A 15,733-nucleotide genomic window follows, 5' to 3' on the forward strand; every position below is an offset into this window, starting at 1 on the left:
GCTAACTTCCCAGGGACAAGTGATTTTTCACCTCCCCAACAGGAAGTCTTGGTGGCAGAGGAGCAAGAGTGGTCAATGTATTTTGATGGCTTGTCTACATTTTAGGGAGAAGGGATAGAAGTGGTATGAAAGTCACTAAGGGAGGAACATACGTTTGCTTATCAGTTGTGTTTTCCCTGCTCTAATAATGAAGCAGGGTATGAGGCCTTGTTGGTAGGAATGAAGGCCGCCAAAAGGTTAGGCATAAAAAGGTTGAAGATATTTGATGTTTTTGAGTTGGTAATAAAGCAAGTTGAAGGAATTTATGGAGTAAAGAATCCTATCTTGGCTACTTACAGAGCTGTAGTGCGGAGGATTATGGAACACTTTACTTCCATAGAATACAAGGTGGTAGGAATGAGAACAAGCTCACTGATTCACTAGCTACCCTAGCCACCAAGTCTATAGTGAAGAAAGAGAAAATGACACTTCAAGTGGAGAAACAACATGGTTTGGTCCAAGATGAGTTGTGTTTCCCTCAAGATTGGCGAGAACCCTTGGTGAAAGCAATGACTCAAGGGAAATACGTTAAGTCAGAGTTACTAGCAAATATGAAAGACTTCCTCAAAATCAATAGGGATCTGTTTTTCAGAGGAGCTGAAGGTTTGCTGATGAAGTGTGTCTCAAGGCAAAAAGGACTAACATTGTTGCACAAGTTGCACTATGATATTTATGGTGTAAACCTTGATGTCAGCCTGTATAGAAGACTACAGAGGCTAGGGATCTTTTGGTCAAAAATGGCCAATGATACTAAGGAGGAGCAAGGAGTTGTAAAACTTGTTCCATCATTCACCCAGACCAAGCAGAGGTTTGTAATGGCGAATTGTTGGAAGAAGATTGGTAGGATCCATACTTGAGATACCTTTTACAAGGTGTACTACCTATTGATCGGGTAAAAAGAGAAAAGTTGAGAAAATATGTGACAAGGTTCAAGGTAGTAGATGGGAAGTTATTCAAGAGAAGATTTCAAGGAAGGTGGATGGTATGTATTCCCACTAAAGATGTCAATGGTGTTCCTTCAGATTTGCATGAAAGAGAGCCAGCAAGACACCCAGGTAGGAGAAAGCTATGGCAAATGGCTTTACACTAGGGATATTACTGGCCCACAATGCAAAGGGATGCTCAAGACTTTGTAAAAAAGTGTCAAGAATGCCAAAGGCAAGGGGATGAAATACACACCAGCCATCAAAGTCTTTATCCAACTGTAGCTCTATATCCTTTCCACAGCAAGGGCTAGATTTTATAGGACTTATAAACCCCCCCCCCCCCCTGAAGGATGTACATGGATATTGGTAGCCATTGAGCTATTTACCAAGTGGGTAGAAGTTGTGGCTATGAAGAAGGCAATGGGTAGCTCAGTGGCTAATTTCTTGAGGGAGAATATAATATGTCGTTTTGGGGTACCCAGCAAAATTATTTTTGACAATGGCACACCATTTCTGAACAAGGATGTGCGCCGTTTAACAGAATGGTACTCCATTTTTCACACGACATCGAAGCCTTATTATCCCAAAGGAAATGGTCAAGGTGAGGCCTCTAACAAAAGATTACTGAAGTTATTAGGAAAATGACTAAGGAGAATGGAAAGGGATGGAACGAGGAACTTCCTACAGCTTTGTGGGCTCATAGATCAGCCAAGTCACAAGCTATAAGAGCTTCACCCTTTTCTTTAGTCTATGGCACAAATGCTATTATCCCAATAGATTTAGTAAGGCTAGCAGTGAAACTAGCAGAGATTGCAGGGATACCCAAAGAAGCTACTTTGGAAATTATGGAAGAAATGCATGATAATGCTGCCTTTCATAACCGCCTTTACCAAGCTAATATGAATGCTAGACATGAAGGCCAAGTTAGGGAAAGAAAGTTTCAAGTGGGAGAACTTGTTTGGAAAACTACCCTGTATGTGTGAGGAGTGCCTAGAACTGTTAAACACAAATTTTCTCCAAAATGGGAAGGACCATATATAGTGGAAGAAGCACATCCAACAAGACACTATTGGCTAAAGGACCAGACAGGTATAAAGGCATATCGCCTTAAGAAGTATCATGCTTAATCTTGTAAAAAAAAAATTTTTTTTTTTTTTTTTTTGCCGCCACCATGTCAAACTAATGTTGTGTTTCACAATACTTATACTATTATAAACAAAGTCTTTTATTCGGCTATTTCGTATGCTAGTGTTCATGATATGCATGCACAGTCTAGATAACTTAACTGAATAAAGCATAGTAAAGTTTATAATACAACCACATGGCCTTTCAAGACCATAAATTATTACAACTTGGAAATCAGATAATGTTTGTGAGAGAACTAATATTTTCAAGAGAGAAGTCTGGATCGCTCAAAGCTCCTAGCTTGCTTTCTAGCTTTTCAACCTCTTTTCTCAAAGAGTTACGTTCTGCTATGACACCTTCTAGTTGAGCTTGAAGGGCAAAACTTGCTTCTTGTTGGGATTTTAATTCCACTTGAAGTCTGTTGATAGATTTTTGAAGCTGATTGATTGAAGTTCTACATACCTATAAGGCCAATTATGTTTCCTTTGCTTTGTGGATACAAGAGTTTTCCTTAACTCTAAATTCGTGAAGTGAGGATAAGGAAGCATGAACAGAGGATCCTGCCTTCTTTAAGTCCCTCAATGCAATGACACGGCTCTTTAACCAGCAGACATTAACACTTAGGCCCTCAGCCTCACTCAGTGTGAAAAGGAAATTTTCAAGGGGAAGAGCTAGACAATCCTTTTTGCCCTTTGACTGTAGTTGGGATATGATAAACCCAATTTGCTGTAAGAGAAAGCCACTAAATGACAAGGTCCATTTGCTGGTATCCTTCATGGTTTCGGGATATTTAGAGAGCAATTGAGAACAGATTGCTCTCAAATCATGAGAAATCAATGAGAGCAATGGATCAAATTTTGTCTGGGTGCTTTCACTCTCTTGCTCTTTGGAAGTAGCTTCTATTAAATCTTCTTTTTCCTGAGGATTTTTGGCATACACCCGATTTGAATCCTCCCTTTCAGTGTTAGACTCTGTTTCTTCATTAGAAGTCATTTCCTATATAGAAACCTCTTGGGGTGAAGAAGTGACTTTTGCTTTGGGTTGAGCCTGAGAAATAAAGCCTGTAACCTGTCAAAAATCAAAAATGGACAAAGGAAGAAATGTTATTTGCGCCATTGATTAAAAGAAGATGTTACAAGAGTTTAGTCATTATAGAGAAAAGAGTATACCTTGGGCTTCTTGGTAGAAGGGGTTTTTGCATTCTTCTTCCTCTTAGTGCCTGAAGGTTTGGCTTTGGGAAGGAGCTTCAAAGTCAAATCACCCTAAAAAATAGGTGGGACATTCACTCATTGGGCACCACTTTCCCCAAAATTCCTAACATGCTCTCTAATGTCGGACCACCATGACTTGAACCTGGATGAAGGCAATCCATTTCTAGTAAGGGAAGTAAAGTGGATTTTGGGGCTTGATCCTAATATCTTGGTGAGATTCTCTCTTTTAAAGGCTAAGGAGACCACTACACCGAGTAAAGCTAAAGTAGAGAGATGTCCCAGTATGCTTTGGTCAAAACCAAATTGGCAGGCAAACCTATGGGGATTATAAGTTTGAGTTTCATACTCATTTTGAAAGCATGCCTAAAGATGAGAAGAAAAAGCACAGGCAATAAAAGAAAGTTCTTCCTCAGACAAGGAGGTGTCTCTATAACGGGAAACAGAAATGCTTTCTAAGGAAGTGAACAGTGGGGGAAGTCCACCCTCTAAGGCAGAGTAAGGTTTGGCTATCCAATCAGTAGGGTCATCCAATACTTTGCTAAGAAAACTGTTTGAAGACACTACCATTTTGTTCCAACGCCAAGAGCGTGGCTGCCCTTGGGGTGATGGCATATTGGTCCTATAAGAACTTAACACCTTAGGGACAGGGGCATAATTCCTAAAGTATTCCCACAACCATATTTACAAAAAGGCAACGGGTCTAAAGGTTTCAACTTGAAATCTACCCCATGAGCATTGCAAGTCAAGAGTAAAATGATCTAAGTGAGAATACACAAAGTTCCTAGGAAATAAGGAGCAAGAGGAAAGGATTGTCCTTTGGCTAATTTAACAGCTAAAGGGAAATGACTGCTCAGAATCTTCTCGTGGGGATATCCCTCAAACAAATGACGAGAAAGTAAAAAGGCAATAAAGGCTTCAAGTTCATAATGGCTAGAATTACCTTCTCCAACAACAAAGTCAGTGCCTTCCTTCAGGGAGTCTCTATTGGCTTCCTCATCCACGCCATTAGCATATTCCCTCCAAAAGTACCTGATCCATCCAAAGAAGTTGGCCCTACAACCCTTGTCTTCACCAACACTAGTATCTTCTAGTACTTCCTTCCTGGGGGCTTTCCCTTTCCTTGCTTCCTTTAGGACTGGTTTCTTTAAAGTTTTCTTCATTGCATCTTCAAGGAATCTTTAGACTCATCAGGAGATAAAGAGATGTTAACTACTTCACCATCTCCAAATAGGGAAAGTCTCAATATCTCGTAGACATCTTCTAAAGATGGAGAGATTTCTTGACACACTATGGAAAAGGTATGAGTAGTGGAATTTCACTATCTTTGCTGATCTCTAGACCAGAGAACACAAGAATGGTGTCCATAAGTTTCACTATCTATAAGATATCCATGAAAAGAGGATGAGCCAACACTGTTCAACACCAGCTTCTCCAACCTCTGGAAACAAAAGTGTGGGATTTAAAGACCACATCTATGGTGGGAGCAAAGTCCCCTCTACAGGTGCCAAGCCTAGGAATGTGCTTTAACTCCAGATCCATGATCAAAAGATCATCGGGTTCCCCACATGCCGTGTAGGGAGGGTCTTCAGAACAAGGTGCTAAATCCCAATCGAGACTTTTATCAAACAGATAGCCTTCAAAGAAGGGAGGGATAATCCATTGTTCCTCTATGGAAGGATTTTCATCTCCTCCTAGAAGGTATAGGTTCTGAAAATTTTGCAGAACTAGATCTCAAGCCACGTTTTACACCCATGACTTGGTGTTTGAAAATAATTCTAGGTTTTAGGTTGAAGAAGAAGAAGATAAGGGAAGAAGAGAGAAATAAGGAAGGGAAATATCTTTCTTTTCCTTTTATACTTTGAGGAGTTAATCTTTTCTTGGTTCAAAAATGAGATACCTTATCAAAATTGACACGTGTCAGCATAGGGAAAGAACTAAATCTCTAACAAGAAAGGGCAGTTGATGGTGTTGAAATCAAGGAAACTGCCTTCACAGACAAAGTGTAAAGGTGTGATCCTTCGCCAACAGGTTCAGTTTGGTTTATTTCATTTCACTTTTGTTAACTGATATGTTTACATTTTATGTCATTGTATAGGAATTTTATATGTGATAAAATAAACATAAAGCATAACATAAATGAAAACAGTAAACATATAATAAAATAAACTTTCTTTTTCTTTCATATATATTTTTGTGTTTAAATTTTTTACAAAATTGGAAAGAGGGATTTACATGATTTGGCCCTTGTGGCCTATCACCTCCTTCCTAAATATAAAAACAAAAATTATAACAAAACAAAGAAGGTTAAAGTTTTAAAACCTAAGCTAATAAAGTAAATTCTTTTCTGGGTAGAAGTTGGCTTTCAGGATGAAGGCAAGACTATTCACCTAAACGAGTAAGATCGATTCTTTTAAACATGAACTTCCTCTCTTTTTGGCCGCAGGATGTTGAAATGGATACCAAGGCTTATTTGATTGAACTCACTGGTATTTTTTTCATTTCCTTTTTTTTACCCTTTATCTGCTCTTAGGATCTTCGATATTTAATTTATGACTTTTGCATTTTAATAAAAAACATGTGACTTTTCCTTCAACATTTTCTTCATTCTAATAAATTGCATCTTTGTATCTCAAATTGCATTGATGACATAATGTATTTGATGTGCTTCAAATATTGTTTAAACAAAGTAAAATTTGGCTCAAGGTGATTTAGATGTAATATTGCAGGGAGAATTAAATCTTGCAACCATGCTACTGGAATTAGCTCATTGTATAGGAATTTTGCTGTTTAAAATCCTTTTTATATGTAAGCACCCAACTTGCTGTTATATCTTCAAATCACAATCATAATAATAATAATAATGACTCGCAATTTTCTCTTGTAGCTTGGTCTTATTTGAAAACACAGCTCAATTTTTTAAAATCATTTCATAAATTCAAAGAAAATGGAAAAAATTCCTATATGTTATCAAAACAGCAAACTACAATATTTTTCTCACTATCAATTTTTGAATTATAGGTTGCTTGGAAAAGAAAAAGAAAAAAAAAAGTATATGCTATCAGTATTGGAGCTTAATAATCATTTTTTCTAAATCATTATGAAGTATAATCCATAACTTTTTTCATAGTATATTTGGTCATTGAACGTAACCATGTAATTAAGAACAATAACTCTAGGTGTACAAAATATTTCACAAAATATTTTACACCTACAGACAAATTGTCAATTGTAGATGATAAACACCTACCTACTCAACCATAGTGAAAAATATTGTTGTGATTATAGAACTACACAATAAAGAACATCCTATCATAACACAAAATTTACTAAAATTTCATTGAAGACTACTACTAAACATACAACAAACTACTTTTCATATCAATCACAGATTTTACCAGTCTCAAATTAAGACCATAATTTCCCAACTGTAGCAAAATATCACGACAGAATCTCAGTCCCACATTAAGGTCACGTTTTCCCATTTTTCGTTCATCAAAATAATGAGGTCACGTTTCCTGATTTGCATAAGGGGATCCTTGTTGTACTTGTGTCGCACTTTGATCTCCAACACCACTAAACATGTCTCCAGACTAAAGGAAAAAAAATAAATAACTCCAATTAAAATTTTAACACAAATCTAAAAACTGCATAAAGAAATACATTTATTTTAAAAATAACATAATTTATTTATAACAAAAACATAACAAAGTATAACCTGGCCCCTCAATTGTTGAATCAAAATGATCAATTGTGATTTTAAGTGGCCATTTTCTGTCTGCCTTGCCATTTCCTGTCAGCTGCTTAAGTATTGTCTCCAGCTGCTGTATAAATGTCTTCTGTTGGCGTATCTCTTCAAGCTGGCATACTCTCTCTTCATCAGAAGTCGACCTGGAAATTTGGTAGCAATATATGCAACAAAAGCTTAGTAGTTGAGATATAAAAATGAATTGAACAACTAAGTAAAACTAACCAATACCATTTTAGAAAGCAACCAATTATATAAAATCCACACAATCAACCATTTATACCAAAGAAAAAGGGAGTTATGAATCTGGATGGAACTAAGTTGTCAAATTTCTTGCGGATTAAGCTGCTAAATTACAGAAGTGTGAAGCGATGAGAAGGATGACTTTACCTCAGAATGAATTCAAAGGAAGAATCCTCTCAATCTTGTGGACATGAAGAAGAGTCAAATTTAAGTGTGAATGACCTCATTTCAGTTAATGTAAATTCAGAGAGAGAATCCTCTTGACACTTTTGGGCATGAAGAACCATCATATAGAAGCATTACCCTAGAAAAAATAAAATAAAAATAACTAGAAACCCAAAACAAAAAAGAAATACACCTCTCTATCATCAACTTAACAAATCTCAAAAACCCAATATAACCAAGTCGAAGCAATTGATAAAACAAGAAAGAAAACCTGGGGACAAAAGGTACCTAAAAAGCCCTTAGTGGCTAGTGAGAATTGAACCTAATAATAAAAACTAGAAAATAGAAACAATGCATGAATCAATAAACAAAATTTGGGAGAAAAGCATGTGAAATCAAATTTTAAAGAAAGAAAAATGCAGATAATTGAGGGTGGTGGATTAGCTTCTGTACCTTTCTTTATGGGGACCTAAATTTGAGGCAAAGCAATAAGAAGTAAAAGTGCAATGCAAATGTTAGAGAGACAAGACTATAGAGTAAGATAAATTGTCTTGCTACTAGAAATGGTGGCCAGAGACCAAGTGTTAGAGAACAATGAAAAATAAATGAAGGTTATTACTGAAGTGATAAGAATGACTTTTGTGGAAATAGAGCCCTATAATAACTTCAAGTTTGAGAAGAAGTCCGAGAAGTCTTTCAATTCTATTTATGTCACTTTGATTCCGAAATACCAAGTGGTGGCATCAATATCAAGGATTTTCTCCATGTTAGCTTGGTTGGAAATAGCTACATGCTTATGGCAAAGGTGTGGGCTAATCCCTTTACATAAACCCAAAAAAGAGAAAAGGAAAAAGCAAGTGCAGGCTGATTGGTTGTACGATAGGTGTCTTGTGTTAGACCCAAATGCTTACAATGAATGTTGGCAAACTCGATAGCAGTGTTTTTGGGGTAATTTGAAAGTTGAACACTGAAATGATATATGATCATGTTAACTAGGCTATTTCATATACGTGGACAGACTCGATTTTGGTGAAAATGGAGGAAGTGGGTTTGGTTTTCTATTTGGACAATTGGTCCTCAAATCATGGTTAATAGAAGCAGAATTGGCTTTTCCAATAATTCAAGAGAACTAAGTCGAGAAGACCCTATTCCCATGCTTATTTTAATTTTAGTTATGAAAGTACATAATGGGACATTACATAAAGTTGTAGCCTGCATTTCAAGTTGGGAAGAAAGTAAAAGGGTGACGGAAACTCTCCTCTTTTGTTTGTTCATGATACAATACTATACAGTACATGGGTTGTTAAAGTCAATAAAAAGTACCGAGTCCAAAAAAATCTAGCATAGTAGAAAATGAAGACTGCTTAAAGCAGCTCATTTCTTATTTTATATCCCTACCCTCCATGTACTCCCTCAATTCCCCACTATCTATCCCAACATGACCATTCAAGTCTCCCAAATAAAAACCTTTATCCTTTTTTATATACTTTGAATAAACTCATTCATACCCTCCCAAAATTATTTCTTAATGGATTCTTCTAAATCTATTTGAGGAACATTAATGCTAACTGAGTTGGTTGTCACTTCCCCTCGACAAATTCTATTAAAATAAGTCTCTCCTATTTTCTTAATTTGACAACTTCCACTTTACAGCTTTTCTCTACAACCATCCCTACCTGAAATCTATTGCTCTTATTCCCTGTATCTCACAATTTATACTTAGTATGCTTAGTTTCTTTAGATTTGTCACCTACCCACTTAGTATTCAAGACTATCTTCTTTACGCACACCCCTACATTAAAGTATGGGACCACTTGCCCACTTCTCACCGCACCTACGTCCAATGTTCATTCAGAAAGGAGGTTTGGGATTTTGAAGCTTGGTTTGTTTCAATCAAGCCTTGCTTGGGAAGTGGCTTTGGTGACATTTGACTGAGAAGAATGCCTACTGGCGTATAGTAATTGCTTCAAAATATGGTAGCATGTAGGGTAATTAAATGACGGTTGAGTCACTGGTGTCAGTGTCCCATGGGGTTAGCTTATAGAAATACATTCGAAATGGGTGGAATAGGCTGGTCTAGATTTTAAAGTTTGTCGTGGTGAGTGGTGCTAATATTCTTTTTTGGTTCAATTGTTGGCGTGGGGACATGATGCTTTTCTGAACCTATTCCGGTTGGCCAGGGATAAAAATGCTGCAGTGGCAGATGTGATGCAGTCACAGAATGGGTCTGTTTTTTGAAATGACATATTTACAAGCCCTGTGAAGACTGGGAGTTGGAATCTATGCAGTCTTTCTTCAACTACTGATATTCTGTGAAAATAGGAGCTGGAGAGGATCTTTATAAGATGGCCCCACAACTACAAGTGGAAGTTTTGAGGTGAAATCTTATTATAAAGCTCTATCTACTACTGGTTATTATTCTTTTCCTTGGAAGCCTATATGGAAGGCAAAGGTCCCAAGGAAGATAGCTTGCTCTACATGGACAACCACTGAGGGGAAAATTTTAACCATGGATAATCTCTGTATGCAAGGATTGTGTGTGGTAGATTGGTGTTCCTTGTGTAAACGGAGTGGTGAGTCTGCTGATCACCTGTTACTCCATTGTTGTTTTTGCGTATGATATTTGGTCAATGGTGTTTGGTATGTTTGGGTGATGCCTCAGAGTGCTCTGGCATCCTGGAGTGTTGAACAGGGAGGTTTGGCCGTTGTCAAAATACAGTTATTTGGGGTTCTATACCGTCATGACTCCACCTACAGTTACATGGCTAATACAACTTTTAAATGTTTGGCATCATCCTATACTTTGTTTAATTTACAATGAGGGAAAACATTTCACGAACATAACAGAGTATCATATGGCAAAGACAGATCATATCAGAAAAATCTTAGCATGTCTAGTGAAATGGAAAGAGTAAAACACATTTGATATTAAAAAGGGATTAGATGTGACAAGTTCAGTATATGAAAAAGGGAATAACATCAGTCTTTCATTTATATTTACCAATTCCAGCTTGCAAAACCAAAGAATCGTATTTAAGGATTCTGACCACTGTTTTTTATAACAAATTAACATCCGAAAGCAGTATATTGAGGTTTGGAACTTCATGTTTACTTATAACCACACAACAGTATCTAGGCTACCTCCAATGAGTGAAGAGAACGAGGCCGAAGGGCCTTATGCCGTTGTAATGGCACCCACTCGTGTGCTTGCTCAACAGATCGAGGAAGAAACTAATAAGTTTGCTAAGCATTTGGGGATCAGAGTGGTCTCCATTGTTGGTGGGCAATCCATTGAGGAACAAGGGTTTAGGATTAGGCAAGGGTGTGAGGTTGTCATTGCTACGCCGGGGCGTTTGATTGATTGTTTGGAGAGGCGTTACCCGGTTCTCAATCAGTGTAATTATGCTGTTCTTGATGAGGCTGATCGTATGGTAGATATGGGATTTGAGCCACAGGTTATGGGCGTGTTGGATGCAATGCCTTCTAGCAATTTGAAACCCAAAAACGAAGACGAAGAGCTTGATGAGAAGAAGATTTATAGAACCACTTATATGTTTAGTGCCACCATGCCGCCTGCAGTGGAGTGCCTTGCTAGAAAGTATCTGAGGAATCCTGTTGTGGTAACTATAGGCACTGCTGGAAAGACCACCGATTTGATATCCCAACATGTGATGATGGTTAAGGAATCGGAGAAGTTTTCTAGGTTACAAAGATTGCTTAACGAACTTGGTGATAGGACTGCAATTGTGTTTGTTAACACTAGGAAGAATGCAGATAATGTTGCCAAGAACTTGGATAAGGCAGGCTATCGTGTTACAACCTTACATGGTGGAAAGTCGCAGGAGCAGAGGGAAATTAGTCTTGAGGGGTTTAGGACAAAAAGATACAATGTCCTCGTTGCCACCGATGTTGCGGGGCGTGGGATTGACATACCCAATGTCGCCCAAGTCATAAATTTCGATATGCATGGGAGTATTGACACATACACGCATCGTATTGGACGAACAGGACGTGCAGGCAAGACGGGTGTGGCCACTACATTCTTGACTCTTTCAGACTCTGATGTCTTCTATGATCTCAAGCAGATGCTTATCCAGAGTAACAGTAGTGTTCCTAATGAACTTGCAAGACACGAGGCTTCCAAGTTCAAGCCGGGTTCAGTTCCTGATAGACCACCAAGACGCAATGACTACGTTTTTGCCCATTGAGAAAGTTCGAAGCTTGTGAAGACACTTTTAGGCGAAGTCTCCGTGTCAATTGTGCCATATGACAGTTTTTAGTAGCTTATACTTAGTGATTCAGGCAAGGAACTGCAATAGATAATAGGATTTTTGGGACCTGATTGTTAAGACCTGCCTTCCTTGAAGGGGGAATTTATGTCATTACATTTTTCTGCTGTAGTATATTTGCTGTTCTGCTGATTATTTATTGTAGGAATATCTGCACGATGATATCAGTTGAGAATGCTGTATTTGATCTCTGATTTTATTTCAACTGTATTGTAGGTTTGTTTATTCAATTTACTTAAGTCCAATTCGGTCCATTTTGCTCCAATTTGGTACATGGCGGGAGTCTTGTCCCTAATTATTCTGATAAAAGTTAAAAATCTTGGCGCTAATTAGTTTGATTATAATAAAGCAGAACAGTGCCAAAAAAAAACAGAGAAAGTCGAACCAAAGCTGAAATTTGGGTTAGGAATGTCAGACTATCTCCCAGAGGAAGTGGTGCTGGAAATTCTGCAAAGACTAGGTTTTTATTATAAAATAAACCACGACTTTTATATAAGCCGATGTAAATACTCCTATAGTATAATTTATTGAATAAGGAAAAAAAAAAGCTAAAGAAAGGAATTAGAACCTTGATTTTCCACTTCCTCAAGGCAAAAATCTAGAATAGAATAGGTGGTAATCATTCCATCTATAGTCCTTACATTTATCCCATCCAAAAGAGATAATATTTTTCACAACTTATTTAATAATGTTATAGGCATAATAATTTTTACAATATTTTTCATGGCAATTGAGTTTGTGAATTTTTATTAGTTCTCATATGGGCCAGTCACTGATTCCATTTTATCATGTACCATTAACAACTTGCCACTTTAACAATTGAAGTAAACTAGAGAGAAAAAATGGAATTTTTTTTTTTTCCATTTAGTGTTAATTTTCTAAGAATATCGTTAGTTGTTAGGTTGCAAAACAAACTGGAAAACTGGCATCTTAAGTTTTAAAAACTCAAGTTCAATTAGAACTTGAGTTTTTAAAACTCGAGACCCAAGCAGAGACCCAACCGATAGCATCTAATGTGGAAAATATTCCACATAGAACTCGAGTTTTATAAACTCGAGTTCCCCCATTTTTTTTTAGATCAGCTTTCGTCTTCTTCTTTCAGTGTATCTCCAAGAACACAATGACACCCACCAACTCCAGCCTCCATTATCGCCGCTACTCTAGCCTCCATTACCGCCTCCAATCCAGCCTCCATTACCGCCGCCACGTCCGATCCTAGCTCTGCCGTCGCTACCTCCGCTAGTAAAAGGCAAAAACTTGTTGGGATGATGATGATGAAGAACATGGAAACGAAATTGAAGCAGGTGGGTAGCTCAGACTTCTTCCTCATGATCTTTTGAGTTCTTCGTGCAGATCAGACTCAAATTGTCCAATCACCCACTTAGATCTGTTCTTCCTCTGTTCTTTGTCGTTGTTCTTCGTCGTCAAATCGTTCCTCTGTTCTTCGTTGTCAGATCGTTGGTTCTTCGTAGTCAGATCGTTGGTTCTTCGTTGTCAGATCGTTGGTTCTTCTTCAGGTCTGTTCTTTATCGTCGGTTCTTCTTCGGTTCTGGTTTTGCTTTTTAGAACTCGAGTCTTAAAGACTCGAGATCTATGTGGCATTTTCTATCCAGCTCATCCAGCACAAAGACTAGGAAAGCGAGTCTTTGAGACTCGAGTTTTAATATGGATCTCGAGTTTCTAAAACTCGAGATGCTAGTTTACTTATTCATTCCAAACTCATATTAACTTACTACATTGTAGACCCTTACACAGCTACTCTGCAAATATCCCCAGAAAAAATGTATTTTTTTGACTCTTGCAGCTTATTTCATGCTTCCAGAAAGTGCCAAAACCGATCTGAAGAGTCTATATCTACTTCTTCCACAACTTCTTGCTCTTGTGTCTACTTGTGCAGTTGTGCTCCCCTCTAGTTTCTGCATTCCTTTCTCCTTAATCAAAATAGAATGCACACTTCTGACTATGTAGCATCCAAATCTATTTAGCTTCAGGTATCCTACAACTCTATCAATCTTCAGTTCCACTCTCTGCTATGTCCATCTATGATCAATTAGTGAGCTCACTACAGCTTCGGGGTGGAGCTTTGGTGGAGAGTTATTTGTCGCTCCAAATCTTGACATCACCTATTCTACATCTCATACATATACTGAGCATCATTCGCGCCCCTAAAGATACTTCTCTAAGCATATGAACCTGCTCCATTCAGATTTGCCTCCATGAAATTGTTTGTTAGAAAATATCTGGCTTTGTTTAGTTTACTCTATAAAGAAGTGAACTTCTATCACTCATTAACTGCCACCCTACTTTGCTAGTAAAGCTAAATTAAACTCGATTAAAAAAAAAAAAAAAAAAAAGAAGCTAAATTAAGCTCACAAAGCGCTTTAAATCCCATTCCTTCATGTTATTTGGGTACCCACATTTTGTCCCATCTCAACTAGTTTTTTTTTTTTTTTTTCCTTTCTCTGTCCATATGAATCTACTAGAATTTTCACATTTTAGAAACCAAGTCTCGCATAATTCCTCTTAAGAGCCTAAAATTGAAACAACTCATAGCATATATAAAAATGACAAAGGCCACTACCTTGATTAGTGTTTCTTTCCCGACTTGAAATAGCAGCTTCTCTTTTTACTTTTGAAGCTTCTTCCATATCCTTTCTTTTATTTCAACAAACACTTTTTCATTTTTTATTTTTATCTTCAAATTCAATGAGGGTAGTAAGAGGTATTTTTCATATTGATTCAGTACTGAACTCCTAGCACGGTTAGGATTACATCTTGCCTCTCAACTAATATATTTCCACTAAAAAAAAAAAAAATTTCTTCTCACAGATTACTATCTAATCTAAGGTCTCTTTATATCGTCTGAGGATATATTTGATTTCTATGTACAATCCATGGATGGTAGATGCTCAGCAGAACACAGGATTATCATTTGCAAAGAAAATGTGAGTAATTTTTGGAATTCTTCTACCACTGACCACTCCATGCAAGCTTTTTTTAGTTCACACCCAATGCAAATGCATGTAGGGGAGAGAGAGAGAGAGAGCCTTATTTCAAACCCCTCGTGGGATAAATATATCCCTTTGGTTCTCCATTTAACAAAATAAAATAACAATAGAGACATTTCTTTACAATTGATATCCATTATTCATGAAAACCCAATCTTCTTATCAATTTTTTCAAGAAACACTCACTTTACCCTACCATAAATCTTATTCAAATCTAGTTTTAAGGCCATATGACCCCATCTATTCATTCTCTATAAATAATATAGGTCTTTGACTACTAAATAAGAATACATAGGCATGTTACTTGAGATGGAAGCTAGTTCACTTTATAAACGCTATATGCATCCCCAAATTTCCTTTAACACTTCCAATTGCATCAATTCTCTGGTTAATGTCACTAGACATTCAGCAAAAACAAAAATTGTCAGTAGACACCTCTATTGTCATTACTTATTAGAAAAAATGGTGAAAATAATACTGGCACATACTATACATGTCTCCTATGTGGCATCTGCAGAGTGAGAAAGGGGATAATCATATATATTCAGCCCAACTGCCCAAGGACATGTCATGATTTTATTTATTCAGATCAGACGTGAGGCCAAGAACGCGTGTAATGATTTTATATATTCAGTTGTAAGACATGGTTACTAAAAAATAGTTGTTACAGACATAGATGTTTTAGTTTGGGAAGATGAAATCACAAATTTTTCCATGGTAAATGCATTCAAAGTGGCTGCCATTGTTTTTTTTAGTCAATAAAATGAGTTTGTAATGTCAAGAAGATTAACTGTATCATGAAGAGAATTCAAATTGGACATATATTGTTCTAATTATATGCTATGAGGTAAATTGCAATTTTTCCTAAATCATTATGAACCATAACTCTTTAGACAGTATGTTTGGTCAATGAAAGTAGCCTTATTATCTTTTTATAAATTTTATATAAATATATATATATATATATTATCAAATAAAACCA

At 37.0% G+C, this 15,733-nt stretch overlaps 2 protein-coding genes across 2 annotated transcripts; both read left to right on the forward strand.

Annotated features, from left to right (window-relative positions):
• Positions 1–1,606: 1,606 nt before the first annotated feature.
• On the forward strand, positions 1,607–1,948 carry LOC126722507 (uncharacterized). The gene has a single exon (XM_050425666.1). The coding sequence runs from the start codon at positions 1,607–1,609 to the stop codon at positions 1,946–1,948; it is 342 nt and encodes a 113-aa protein (XP_050281623.1).
• Positions 1,949–10,558: 8,610 nt separating this feature from the next.
• Positions 10,559–11,973, forward strand: LOC126722508 (DEAD-box ATP-dependent RNA helicase 21-like). The gene has a single exon (XM_050425667.1). The coding sequence runs from the start codon at positions 10,559–10,561 to the stop codon at positions 11,660–11,662; it is 1,104 nt and encodes a 367-aa protein (XP_050281624.1). The 3' UTR covers positions 11,663–11,973.
• The last annotated feature ends 3,760 nt before the right edge of the window (positions 11,974–15,733 follow it).

Source organism: Quercus robur, chromosome 4 (genome assembly GCF_932294415.1).
Source record: "Quercus robur chromosome 4, dhQueRobu3.1, whole genome shotgun sequence".
Taxonomy (NCBI): Eukaryota; Viridiplantae; Streptophyta; class Magnoliopsida; order Fagales; family Fagaceae; genus Quercus; species Quercus robur.

Bases quoted from the DNA above. Each gene is read 5' to 3' on its own strand.
- LOC126722507 (XM_050425666.1), top strand. From the start codon at position 1,607: ATGACTAAGGAGAATGGAAAGGGATGGAACGAGGAACTTCCTACAGCT.
- LOC126722508 (XM_050425667.1), top strand. From the start codon at position 10,559: ATGTTTACTTATAACCACACAACAGTATCTAGGCTACCTCCAATGAGT.